The sequence below is a fragment of the Entamoeba histolytica genome, genomic scaffold (genome assembly GCF_000208925.1).
Source record: "Entamoeba histolytica HM-1:IMSS scf_1104750518587 genomic scaffold, whole genome shotgun sequence".
NCBI classification, from domain to species: domain Eukaryota; phylum Evosea; order Mastigamoebida; family Endamoebidae; genus Entamoeba; species Entamoeba histolytica.
Window position 1 is genome coordinate 431,300 of NW_001914860.1, and position 14,198 is coordinate 445,497.

At 25.8% G+C, this 14,198-nt stretch overlaps 6 protein-coding genes across 6 annotated transcripts; 4 read left to right on the plus strand and 2 right to left on the minus strand.

Annotated features, from left to right (window-relative positions):
• Nucleotides 1-79: 79 nt before the first annotated feature.
• Nucleotides 80-3,112, plus strand: EHI_153370 (uncharacterized protein; the record flags this gene model as incomplete). The annotated part of the gene is made up of 1 exon (XM_651287.1): nucleotides 80-3,112. One exon carries the CDS (start codon nucleotides 80-82, stop codon nucleotides 3,110-3,112), a length of 3,033 nt encoding a protein of 1,010 aa, XP_656379.1.
• A 1,328-nt stretch (nucleotides 3,113-4,440) lies between these two features.
• EHI_153380 (membrane transporter, putative) lies at nucleotides 4,441-5,442 on the plus strand (the record flags this gene model as incomplete). Its single annotated transcript, XM_651286.1, has 1 exon — nucleotides 4,441-5,442. One exon carries the CDS (start codon nucleotides 4,441-4,443, stop codon nucleotides 5,440-5,442), a length of 1,002 nt encoding a protein of 333 aa, XP_656378.1.
• Nucleotides 5,443-5,596: 154 nt separating this feature from the next.
• Nucleotides 5,597-7,744, plus strand: EHI_153390 (phospholipase, patatin family protein; the record flags this gene model as incomplete). Its single annotated transcript, XM_651285.1, has 3 exons — nucleotides 5,597-5,757; nucleotides 5,824-6,690; nucleotides 6,739-7,744. 3 exons carry the CDS (start codon nucleotides 5,597-5,599, stop codon nucleotides 7,742-7,744), a joined length of 2,034 nt encoding a protein of 677 aa, XP_656377.1.
• Nucleotides 7,745-7,859: 115 nt separating this feature from the next.
• On the plus strand, nucleotides 7,860-12,677 carry EHI_153400 (ubiquitin carboxyl-terminal hydrolase, putative; the record flags this gene model as incomplete). The annotated part of the gene is made up of 1 exon (XM_651284.1): nucleotides 7,860-12,677. One exon carries the CDS (start codon nucleotides 7,860-7,862, stop codon nucleotides 12,675-12,677), a length of 4,818 nt encoding a protein of 1,605 aa, XP_656376.1.
• A 58-nt stretch (nucleotides 12,678-12,735) lies between these two features.
• Nucleotides 12,736-13,239, minus strand: EHI_153410 (nitroreductase family protein; the record flags this gene model as incomplete). The annotated part of the gene is made up of 2 exons (XM_651283.1): nucleotides 12,736-13,030; nucleotides 13,112-13,239. 2 exons carry the CDS (start codon nucleotides 13,237-13,239, stop codon nucleotides 12,736-12,738), a joined length of 423 nt encoding a protein of 140 aa, XP_656375.1.
• Nucleotides 13,240-13,432: 193 nt separating this feature from the next.
• EHI_153420 (uncharacterized protein) lies at nucleotides 13,433-14,158 on the minus strand (the record flags this gene model as incomplete). The annotated part of the gene is made up of 1 exon (XM_651282.1): nucleotides 13,433-14,158. One exon carries the CDS (start codon nucleotides 14,156-14,158, stop codon nucleotides 13,433-13,435), a length of 726 nt encoding a protein of 241 aa, XP_656374.1.
• Nucleotides 14,159-14,198: the final 40 nt, after the last annotated feature.

Here is a 14,198-nt window from a genome sequence, read left to right on the forward strand (position 1 = left end):
ATAAATGAATGTTATTAAATAACAAATTTGTTAAATGAAATTTCAAATAAAAACTAGAAAAACACTATAAAATAAAAGAATGATTTTATATGCTGCTGTTTCACTTGGATTAGTTAACGAAGAAGATTTTAAAGGTGACACAGGGTTATTAGTTTATAGTCTAAAAGACTGGGTTTTTACATCAATTGATTCAATATTGAATGATTTTGAAAGTGGAAAAGTTGATACATCATCTTTGGACCAACATGACAAACTAATGTTTACATTGACAATATTAGGAACATGTTTTTCATCATTATCTGAAACATCGACTGACATAAATAGAAAAATACGATGTTTAAAAATATACAAAGAATGGTTGACAACACCAAATTCACCAAGTCTTATTCAAAATAATTGTAAATATGTCAAAATGATTCTTGGACATATTTCATTACTCTTCTCTCCAGAAAATAGATGTTGTTCAGATATTGGAATGTTAAAAACAGGAATGTTAGAAGGTATAGAAGTAATGAAAGCATTTATAATAAATCACATTACAAAACAAACTTCATTATTCAAAAACAATAGTGAAAGGAATGATAGTATATCAACAATTATTGGAATTATTATAGGAATTATTTTTGTTAACTACCACAAACAATTTACTAAACCACTCAATGAATTAAAAATAATAATAAAATTGTTAACAAGAATGTTATTAAGTTGTATCATAGAAAATGGGGTAGATAACATAATTTATAAGAAGTTTATTAAATTCTGTCCAGAGTTTCTTAATAACAAAGAATATCGAGAGGTATTTAATTCATATATAAAAACTATTCAAGGGGTTATTTTAAAAAATCCAGGGATGAAGAATGTAACAATTGATAATGAAGGATATTCCAATAGAACAGACTCAAAGACTATACGAGTGATTTGGATAACTTTACTTTCTTGTATTCAGCAACCTCAATTACCAAAATATATTCAAGAAATGAATGATGTAGAAATAATAGAATTTAAAAATATGATAGAAAGTTTGAATGAATGCAATAGAACATTATTTATTGAGGCAAACACGAGTAGAACAATGAAGGTTAAAACAATTCATAAATTATATTCACCATTATTTTTTTATACACAAACTCTATTTAGTAAAAATGATAAAAGTATTGTTGGGAATGATGTTTATGTAAAGAATAACTCAACAATGATTTCTTTTTATACATGTAATATTAAATATGTTGTTAGTGATAGAGAAGTATTTTCAGGAATGATACATTATCTCATTCAAGGATTAAAAAATAAAAATAATGACATTGTTATTCGTTTATTACAAAATATTTCAGATGGAATTGAATGTATTGAAGTAAGAGAGAGATTATGTTATGAAACTCTAATAGAAGTTTTTCAAACTATTTTGGATAGGATGATTGATATTGTTCAAAAGAGTAATAGGGCAGAAGACCTTAAATCAGTTTTATGTGTTTTAGGGTCATTAAAATTCTATCATCCGAAGTTAGTTACTATTAAGGATAAGAGAATTGGAGAATTAGTTGAAACGTACTATATTTTGATTATGAAATTAATGACTAAATACACTAATGAGCCAATTCAACAAGATCAATATTTTAATGTTATTGGGACATATATTGAAGATTTTTGTTCTATACAAAGAAGAGAGATGGCACAGATTTTAATTCAATTTATCATTGCAATGAATGATCATGAAGGGCTTGTTCATAAAATGATAGAAGAAAGTATTAAAATGAAAAAAGTTTTTGAAAGCAAATGGAATTCCCTATTAAATGTTTTAAGTATTGTTTGTACAACACTCTATGTTATTGAAATGGATCCAAATAAAAAATTAGGTGAATTTATTGAGAAAGTAGTACAGTGCATTACACCAATCATTAGTAAGTTACAATCCCTATTAACACGAGGATTAATGATTAAATATCTTCATTTATTAATTACACTGGTTACACTAACTCCAGAAGTAGCAACAAAACACTTTACTGAAATGACAAAGTTGTTTACTGGAATAACATCATGTAATTGTACAAGGGATGAAATTGACAATATGTATAAATATTATTTATATTATTTTTGTAAAGCAGGAAATATGGGTATTTGTGAAAATGAAAAAGAGTTAATCAAAAAAGTCGATATTGAACAAGTTAGAGTTTTTGGAAGTAAGGATAGGTTACTTACAATTATTGACCAAATGGATGGAAGTGTACAATGTGTTATTAGAAATTGGACTGGGATTCATTCAATCAAAATTCGAGGATCATTTTTAGAAAAGAAAGAAGTTGAAGGAAGTTGGGAAAGAAAAGAATTGTTTATTCAAGGAATTGAAAATGGAGAAGTACCACAAACTATCAAAAAATATATTGAAAAAAAGCATATTGAAGTTATAAAAAAGGATCAAATGGTTATCAATATTAAGAAAATAGAAGAACATAAGAGTGAACCAGAGAAGAGATGGAATAATTCAATGATATCAGCAAATATTTATAATATGATTGGACAGAAAGAAGACAAATGTATTTTGTTTGAGAAAGAAGAATTAAACAAGTTTTATAAAGAAGAATCTACAACAATTAAATTAAATATCAAATGTAGGATAGTCAATAAGAAATTCAATGAAATAATGAAAGGAATGAAAGAAAGAGAAGAAAAAGAAGTTTTTGATGAGATGTTAGGGACTAAAATAATTATTAGAGAAAATGATTTTTATGGTACTAAAAGAGTAGGATTAGCAGAGTTTGAATATTCAAATAAAAAAGGAGATTGTGTGATATACATCAACACTGAAAAAGAAGGGAAAGTTGATGAAACGTATAGTATAGTTATTAAACAAGTTGTTGGAGGAATTTATACAGCAATCATAGAAAAAACAGGAAATAATGAATATATCCAAACAGGTTATAAACATCCATATTCAATTATTTCATCGGTTGAAAGAGAATTAACTAATTTAGTTATTGAAAATAATACAGATATATTATTTATAAACACTAAACAATTTAAAGTTATTCCAGAAGTTGATCTTAGTCGTGGAATAAATGCAATAGAAGGATCAATATTATCAAGAGAATTTGCAAAAAGTATTAATGAGAAATAAATAAATTCTAATTGACTTTCTTTATTTTATATTAGAATTTTATTTATTCTATGTTTACTCACATATCATTTACTAATTAAGTCATTTATAACAGAAGAATCACTTAAATGTCAAAAAAGATAAATTCATAATTCTGTTTTATTATTATATTCAATTTTAAAGTTTTATTTAAAATATAAAGTGAATTAAAACGAATTATAGAACAGTTAATAATTATAAATACCAAATTAAACCCTTAGAAGATAAAGACAAATTCATACTCTTCAAAGAATGTTTCAAAAACAACTAATTTATATTTTTTATTTATCTTTTTTTTAATGATTTATATAAACTTTAAATGATGTTTTAAGTTAAGTGTGAAAATGTCTTATTAATATGTATTGAAATTAAAATTCTATGTTTTCAAGTTGTCATGGTAAACAACTTAAAAATTAAAAATTTACTCCATCAATAATTTTTATATTCTCTCAAATCAGATAAAATCATCGATGATACTATCCAGAATTACTGGTTTCTAATTAGTGATAATAAATTCAATAATTAGATTCTGATAAAATCTTAAATGAAAGTAATCCTTATAAAAATAATCGATCTGTTACTCTTATTATTTACAACAAAAATAATCAGATGTTGAACATTGAACTTATCAAAAAATTAAATAAGAAAATTTTATGGTTTGTTACATAAATAGTATTAGATGGTGTAAATTCTTATATTTTTGTAAAACCAATTAAACTCAAGTTTAAAAAGATAACTCTCTCGTGAACACTGCTTGTCAAAATGCGTTTACTAAAAATGATATCTTTTTTAATATTTAGGTTCGTTCTATCATTAAAAAAAACAATCAAATCAAAGAAAATTTGATTTAAAAATAATGACTATCTTTTTTAGAAGCTAAATAAGTTCTATTCTGATAATTAACAAATAACTTTAAGAACATCGGTGTATGTATTATTATAACGTCATTAAATGACTCAAAAAAGACAAAGAATGAAGAGAATTGTTTTTTTTTTTTAGATTTTTATGATATTCTTTGAAAAGAATGATAATTAAAAAGAGTTTAATCTCTAAAGAATTACCTGTCGTTGTAATAATAAAAATAAGTAAATTAATAAGAATAAATAATATAATAAAAGAAAAATATCTTTAATTTTTGAAAAGAAAGAAAGTTGAAAGTATTTTTGAGACAAAAGAAAGTCACAGGAGAAAATGAAAGGAATAAACTTAAGAAAATAAACAATATCAAACAACCAAACCAAAACCCACCACATCAGCAAATAATAAAAAGGCTTTTTCATTAACCCTGGATCTAATTGATTAACTTTAGAATGATTAATGACAATACACAAAAAAATTGTGATACGCATTTTTTAAACTCTTCAAATTCTCAACAACAAGAGACACCAGTTATGTTTATGACATTAACAGAAGAACAACTTAATTATATTCACTCATTTAAACTTGGTAATGTTAAGTTATTAGATAAAGTTACATTTGTTATTGGAGTTTGTTTGTTAACAATTGGAGAATATGTGATATTAGTAAGACCAGATTTAATGCATATATTTTATATGTGTCTTGTAATTCCATTGGTAACAGGAAGATACTTAGTATATCGAATGAATAAATGGCATTATTTCTTATTAGATTTTTGCTATTTTACCAATTGTGTGTTAATTATAAGTTGTATACGAGCATTCTTTTTACAACAAAACATTAGTTGGATTTTTCCAACATTGTTTGTAGTAATTTTTGGTCCATTACTCACAGCTATTCCAATGTGGAATAATGCATTAGTTTTTCATGATTTAACTAAATTAACTTCAATAACAATTCACTTATTACCAGGAATGGTTGCCTATTGTATTCGATGGTATAGTGATTTAGATATTCCAAAAGAATTAAACTTTTATAATGGGTTTTTATTCCCATTACTATTTTATTCTACATGGCAAAGTTTTTATTTAATTTATACAGAAATCTTTAAACGAGATTTAATTTATGATGAAGGATATATGACTTCTGTTCGTTGGTTAGTAGAAGAAAAACCTCACAAAGCTGTTTTATTTATGAGAAAGTTTTTCCCTGAAAAAGTGTCATCATTAACTGTCATGGTTATTACTCAATTTGGAATGTATTTTGCCACAACATTACCCCAATTTTATCTTTATAATAATAAAAAAGCTCAAACTTGTTGGATGCTCTTTTGTTTTGTTTATGCCATATGGAATGGTGCCAATTATTATTTTGAAGTCTTTGTAAATCGATATGTTGAATATTTACATAAATTTAAACCATCTCAAAAACAATCAAAAAGTAAGAATAATTGACTTTTTTGTTTTTTTTTTTAACGAATATTATTTGTTTCAAAAGCAGTTATATAAAAGAATTTAAAAGAAGGATTGGATGATTTTTGTTATCTGATGATTTCTAATTTCTTAAAAATTTATCTAAAAAGTAAAATATATTTTGGGTAATATTAGAATGTCAATCATGGATGATTCATCAAATATACATGAATATATTACTCTTATTGAAAATGGTAGAGGAGATGAAGTAATTAAAAAATTAGAAACACAAAATAATAATTGGGTTGGAAGATCTTCTCGTGGTCTTAGACTATTGTTTAGTTCATGTAAAAATAAGTTTGTTACTTAGATAGAAAATATTTAATAAAAAAAAATAAAGAAACACATTCATTCACATTATAGTTGTTTACAGTTAGTTAAATATATTATTGAAAAATTTCCACATAGACTAAATTATCAAGACATTTATGGAAAGTCATGTATTTATGTAGCAATACAAAACCAACAATGGAATATTATTGAATATCTTATTAATAAATCTGTTAATTATCGTTTAGCAGATAAAAAAGGTAATACTGTTTTACATTATCTTTGTGAAATTGGAATTAATAAAAGAAATAAAGAGGTTTATGAAAAATTTATTAATCAAATGTTGAAAGATAAAGATGTTATTAATGCTCAAAATGAATTAGGAGAAACTGCATTGCATATAGGTTGTTTAAATTCAAATAGTTTTGTTGTTAATAGGTTATTAGATAATAATGCTAATGTAACATTAAAAACAATAAAAGGATTAACTCCTTGGGACTATGCAATAATGTCTGATGAAATTTGTGTTGAAAGGAAAAGACTTGACCCATCAACAAATATAAGAATTACAACTACTAAAGGATCAAAGAAATCAAAGTCTTCTAAGGGATATAGAAAATCAAGTAAAATGACTGGGTTAAGTTCACAATTTTGCATTGAAGCATTAGATGAATATCAAAGATCTATTTCATTTATTAGTAAAAAACGTAGAAATAGTGTTTCTAGTTGTTCTAGTATTACAAGTTCATTAAAAAGATTAGATGATATTGATGTTAAAACAGAAGAAATTGTTCAGAGAAGTTCATCAGCCGAAAGAAAGTCAAGTGATAAAAAAGAAAGTATTTTTTCTTTTATTATTGATTTTATTGAAAAAAAAATTGAGAGTGATTCAGATAGTGAAAATGATGAAAAAGAAAAGAAAGGAAAGAAAATGGATAAAAAGAAAAAAGTTTCAAATCCGTTTGTTTTATTTTATTTGTTAATAGGAAAAACGACTTAATAGACTAGAATTTTATTTGAATCTAATGAAGAAAGAATTACAAGGTATGGTATTATTGCTGATGAACTAATGAAACAAATCATTTATTCAAAGAAATTAGAAAAAAAAGAATATCATTCAGGAGAAAAGTTTAGAGTATTATCACTTGATGGAGGAGGAGTTAAATGTATTTATCAATGTGTATTATTAAAAAGAATAATTAAAGAAATTCCTGATTTCTTTGATAAAATTGATTTAATAACAGGATTGAGCGCAAGTTCATTAGTTTCTGTTTCAATATTACTTGGATTAGATATGGAATTTGTTATAAAAGTCATGGAAGCAGTTTCTTTAGAAACATTTAAAAATGAGTCACACCTTGCTGGAATTGCTGGGCATCAATTTACAAATAAATTTTTAAAAGTGATGGGTGAACGATTATTAGGTAATCTTACTATTAATGATCTTCCAAGAAATTGTTGTATTCAGTCATTTCTTATTGATACAGGAAAAGATGATACTAAAAGAACATCAAAAGCAATGTTGTATAATAATTTTATGAAAGAAACATATGATAAAGATCTTAAAAATATTTGTTTACAATCAGCATCAGCACCAGGATATTTTGATCCATTAAATAATCATGTAGATGGAAGTTTATTAGTTAATAACCCATTTTATTTAACATATCCATTAATAATAGGAGAAAATGGTTTAAATATAGCTAAAGAAAATATAGTTGCACTTTCAATTGGTTCTGGATATCCAACAGTTCCTTATTATGATATAGAACAAATGGGAAATGCTGGACTTATTCAATGGTTAATAAAATTATCGGACTTTAATATTTTTGCAAGAAAAGAAATGGGAGTAATGGAATCAAGAATGATATTTAAAAATAATTATTTTAGATTAGACCCTCATCTTCCTATTGAAGTAGATATTGCTGATGCAAAAAATATAGAAGCTATTAAAATTATGGGAAAAGAACAAAATTTAGATAAAGTTATTGAATGGATTAAAAATACATGGTAAATGAATATTGAATTATTGAATTGGAACATAATTGGTTTTATGGTTTTAGAAAGAATATAATTCAAAAATTTGGAAATGAACTAAAAAAGGTGAAATTAATTGTAATAAATAAAAGATGTCAGATTCAATAGAAAAAATCAAAAAAGAAGAAGAAAGTATAGATGATTTTAGCCATAGAATAATAGATATTAATAGAGGGCTTAATAGTAATAGAGTTGATCTTCAAATTAAAGCATTAATAGCAATTAATAATGAATTTGAAGAATATGAGAATTCTGGAATGAAAAGGTCATTCATATCATTGTTTAGAAGTACAAAACCAGAGAAAAAAGGGTCTAATCAAAATATTAAAACAAATCATAAAGTTGCAACAAAGAATGAGCTATTATCCTTTTTAAAATTCCATTCACAAGATATATTAAATCTTATTATTAAATGTCCTCATGAAGAACTACTTAGACATTCAATTCCTGTTATAGAACATATTAATAGTAATAAATTATTAAGTCCACATTTTATTAAATCTATGTCTGATAATGCAGAAAGAATTGGAGGGACTATATTATTACGTGCTCAAGATATTGTTATTAGTGTATTTAATTCAATGTCATCTATTGAAAGAAATCATATTATCCATTCTACATTAGAAAATTCAAAAAATGGAAATTTACCTGCACTTCATATGTTATGTAAATTAATTCAAATACAAGCATTACCTTCACAACAAATTGTTACTTCATTTAGTTTAATAGTTAAACATATCCAAGAATTAAATGAAGATATTATTAAAATATGTTCTATTAATTCATATATAATACCTTTAAAAAGAATTATCATCGGTGCATTTAAAGATACAACAAATGATCCTAGAATGGGTATTGTTTTAACACTTCTTGCTTCAACTTCTCCTTTTGGTGGAGATGCTGATGAAATAAATAAAATGATTGAAGAGGCATTTGTAAAAGAAGTACCAAATCTTGGAGAGCCAATTAAATTGATTGGTAAAAGTGATGATTCTGTATTTAAAATTTGTTTAATGTGTATTATTGATTCTGATGGATTTACTGGTGCAATGAAATGGATTAAAGGGGAGTGGAACAATAAACGAGCGGAATTTGCATTAAATATTTTAGAAGAAAGAAAAGAATTACCTTCAAGTGCATCCTCATTTGTTAAAGAAGTATTTATTCAATATAATGTTTTAGTTACTCGATCAATTATTTATGATTTTGACCAAAGAATTATCACTTCAATAAGATTTGAAGGAGTTTATGGACTTAATCTATTATGGAAGATGCTTATGATTACAGGAGAATGGTCAATTGAACAGTTGTTAGAAGTTTTATATCAAAAGATGCAATTAAGATTTGTTCAAGATGGAATAGAAGCATTTAAATCGAGTCCAACATCACAAGGAGCTAATTGTATTGAAAGTGTATTAAAAAGATATTCGTCACCAAAAACTATTGTTAAAGATGAAGTTAAACAAACACGTTCATGTAATATTAGATGGATTACTCTTAAGAGAACAATTCGAGAAGATAAGCCTTGTTCTATACCAAATATTCAAATGAAAATGTTAGCAAGTTTAAAGGTTATGTCTTCATTAACTAAAGTAACTAAGGTACTTATTGAAAGTGCTCAACAAGATATTGAAAGGACATTCAATTTTATGGACAAATCTGACAAGTTAAATCCAAGAAAATATGAACATACAACTCCAATAAGTAAAATAGTGCTAGACTCTATAAAGGATTTATTAAATGATCCTTATGCCCAAGATTCAATGAAACAATCAATCAATTGGATTACGACTAAAAAATATTCAGTTAATGTATTTATTAATGGTACTGAAGTTACTATTTTCAAGAATATTGGAAGTTATCTTTCTGAAATGGGTGAAATGGTCATTCAAATTAGTTCAGGAGATTCTGAAATACAGTATCAAGAACCAATAAAAAAAGAACCAAGTTTTATAACAAATACAACTCGTACAGTTGTTGTAAAGGAAGAAAAGAATATTGAAAGATGTTCTGAACAAAGTATTAAAGAACTTATTGAATTATTAGAAGATGAAAAAACTCGAAACAATGCGATGAAAGTTATATGTGGGGTTAATAAATATGTTAAATGGGAAGAAAATGCTATTGAATTAGCAACAGAAGAAGGGCCAAAACAATTATTAGGAATTGCACGATTAGAGAGTATTGAAGAAGGATTAAAAGATGAAGAGTATAAAAAGTTATTAACTCTATTTACTGAATTAGTAATTAAACAAAGTGGAATCAAAGAAATATTGAGTTCTATTCTTATCAAGAATGAAATAAAAGTAAATACCAATGTCTTTATTATGAATGAAGAAACTCTTAACCAACTCAGTAAAGAGATTGAAAATGACTTAGACAAATCAAGTATGACTTTATGTCTTGTTCTTTTATTAAAAAATGGAAGAAATATTCCTTGGGATAAAGATGTTTTTACTGCTCCAATTCTGAGAGCATTAAAAGATGGTATTAATAAACAAATATTTGACTCTGTTGTTCCTTTATTAAATGAACCTCCCAAACTTGTTGAAGAATGTAATAGAATTATTATTGAGTATGCAGATGAAAACTGTGAAAATGACCATCCATTTATTCAGTCATTAATACAAAATCTTACTAAGTTTGGGTATGGACTTAATGTTGCTGTCAGAGCATTTAAAACAATGAAGAAAAAACAAGTATTATTAATTCCTTATTTCTGTGATATTATAGATAAATTATTTCCAATGCAAGGGAAAAATATTTTAAAAGATGATGAAATTAATAACCTAATCATATTATTATGTGAGTGTGTTGAAAGTATGAATGATATTACTTGTTCACAATGTTTTAATCATTTTAATCAGATATTAAAAGAGATGAATGGTTGCAATGAAAAGGCTACTTATAGAAAAGGGCAATTCGGTGGATTAGTTAACCAAGGGACAACATGTTATATGAACAGTGTTTTACAACAAATCTTTCATTCTTCACGTTGTACAGCCAATTTATTAAAAAAAGAAGTTAAAATACCAACTTTAATAGAAAATATTGATAATCAAACACATAAACCAAAAGAAGAACAAGAAAAAAAAGAAATAACGGTTGATGTTAATAATCAAGTAAATGATACTGAAAAAGATATTAATAAAGAGGGACAATTTATTACATATAACCAGAATGAGTTCAAAGATTATCGAATGATATTTGGACTTCAAAAATTATTTGTTGATATGTTAAAAGGAATTAATAGTGCAACTCAAACAAAAGAATTTTGTAAAGAAGCACACGGAAGTTGTTATGAAGATATTAAAACATATGAACAGATGGATGCTCAGGAATTTTTTACAACAGCACTGTCATCAATGGAAAGTTGTAAACATTATGAAAGTATTGTTTCAGGATCAAAAGTGTTTACAGGAGAAATGGAAATATCAATTGAAAGTCAATGTGGGCATGAAGTAAAACGAATTGAACAATTTTATTGTAGTGCTCTTGAAGTAGAACATTACCAAACAATTGAACAATCATTACAAGCATTATGTGAAGGGTCTATTCTTTGTGATTATAGATGTGAGCAATGTGGAAAACAAAATGATGCTCAAAGAAGTGAAAGATATAAAGAATTACCAGAAACATTAGTATTTCATTTAAAACGATTTGTGTATAATGACCAATTTGAAATTGTAAAATATAATGGAAAATTTGAATATCCAAATGAACTTGATATGAAAAAATATTGTTGTGATGGTTATAATGGAGAAACTATGTATAAATTAGTTGGAATTGTTATTCATAACGGAGATGCACATGGAGGTCATTATTTTAGTAATAGATTAATCAATGGTAAATGGGTATGTTTTAATGATAGGTCAGTTAGTGCTGCTGAAGGAGAAACATGGTTTGGAGGTAAATCATCTAGTGCTTATATTTTATTTTATGAACAAGCAAGTATGATAGAACAAACTCAAAAAGAAATGTTAGAGATTGTTATAGACCAACCATTAAAACAATATGTAGAAAGAAAAAACAATATAGCATATATATCTCAACGAGCAACAAACCCATTTTTAGTTGATTTAATATGTTCATTTATTAAGAAATATAAACACTTTGGAAATATATTTGATTTCATTAGCTCTGTTACTGCTATAGTATCTCCAAGTTCATTAAATAAAATATTCACTACAATAGACTTAATACTTGATGTTTCTGTTGCCCAAGAATTTCTTGAAAAAATTACTCCATTATTGAAGATGTTTATTGTAGGAGCATCATCAGTCATTATCAAATCAATCAAACTAGTACAATGTGAATCATTCAATGAAGAAATTCTAAAATTAGTGAAAAAAGGAGAAAATGGAACAATGAAGGTATTAAAAATATTGTGTGACTTGAATCAATTTCAAATTAAAGACGTTATTGAAGTCACAAAAGAGTTTATTAAAAATTATAATTATAATAGAAGTGAAGGTTATTATGCTTTCTCTATTCTTTTAAAGGGAATAGAATTAAATCTATTTACTTTTGAAGAAGACTTCATTATGAAGTTAATTGGAAGTAAAGCACCAGACAATTCAATTGAATCTCTTATAAAGGCATGTCCTTTTGAATTAATTAATAAAGTTGTGGTGACAATTTGTACTGATGCATTAAAACGAGGTTTTATAAATAATGAAGAAATACTATTTATTAAAAGAATGATTGTTAGTGAGGTAATTGCAGAAACTATTGCGTTAGAATCAAAAAGTCAAATATTATTATGTAATTCAATAGAAAGTGCTATCAAAACTATTACAGTTGCACTAAAACTTACTTCATGTTCTCCGATGATTTATAATCAATTGAAACAACAAATCACTGAAATCAATAATAACATTATTGATTTCTCTATTAAAATTGATATCTAAATTAGACATTTATTAATTCTTCAGTTAAAAAAAAAATAAATCCTAAATGTTATATTTTTTACCATTTGTCATTATGTAAACGAGTTGCATCAAATCTTTCAGGTCTATTTACTGGTTGGACTTTAGAGACTCCTATTGATACTATAGAAAGAATTTCAACTTGTTCTGGTAATTGAAGAAGTTTTTTTATAGACTCCATTCTATCTTTCTCTGGATATACTCCTAGCCATACAGCTCCATAACCAAGCATATGAGCAGCAAGCAAGATATTTTCAGTAGCAGCAGAAGCATCACAAACCCAATATTCAGGTGTATATGCTTTCTTTAAATTAGCACAAACAACTATAGCATGACTACTGGATTTTAACATTGAAGAATAAGGATGAATTTTTGTAATATTTTCTAATAGTGATTTTTCTCAAATAATAATAAACTCGGTTTCTTGTTTATTCACTGCAGTTGGAGCATAAAAACCAGCACGAACAATTTTATCGATATCTTCTTCAGAAATTTTTTCTCCAGTATATGAACGGACACTTCTTCTATCATAAAATAAATCCATGTTCATTCTTTATTTATCAATTTCAATTTATAAAGTTTTTCTCATTAAAATACTCAAAGCCACGTGTTATTGACTTTTTTATTTCAACAAATTTAGTTCAAATATTTTTAAAACAACCCAAAACAGTATTATTTTTCTTTTTTAAATTATAAAACATTAAAAGGATTTTTGTTTTTTAATTTTGGTTTGAGGTTTATACCCATTCAACTCCAACTATCCTTGTAACTTCAAAAAATGATGGATACCGAATATATGTCAGTTTTGACTCTTTTAACATTGGGTAGAACTGAGATATTTGTGCTTGAACATAAGACCCTTTTCTTCCTCTAACTGATTGAATAGAAAATGCAGGAGTTTTAAAAAGGAAACACCCTGACTCAAACAGTGTTAAACAAGATATTTCTTGAGTAGATTTCCACATTTTATTTGTAGGTTTTCCATGCCGTTCAATTGAAAAAATAAAATGGTTTTGGTCAACTAAACTTGACTGAACATCAACTTTTGGAATTTTATAATGAATTCCAAATACGTCTTTATCCTCTGTAAATACTAACAAACTAATATTGCCTTTTGACATAATTTTTTTGTTAAATGTATTTGAATTCCATTCATCATATTCTGTATCATAAATCACCATAGCCTTATTTCCATTGACCCATCCCTTTAATTTTAAGAAAATTTTATCATCCTCTAGTTCGGATAATGTATGGAGAGCAGATAGTAATGGAGATTTTAATTCATTCCTCTTTTTTGTATTTATTCCTGAACCAGCAAATACAGGTAAATGGTCAATTACAGAAACACGAATAGATAGAGTCGATAAAACAATACTAATAGGTGTGATTATCTGTTTAAGTTGTTTTCCTGTAATAATGTCATCATCTTTAATGGTACTTAATGCGTTATCAATAACCTCCATTAATCAAATAGAATTAAGATGATAATTATCAAAGAAGATA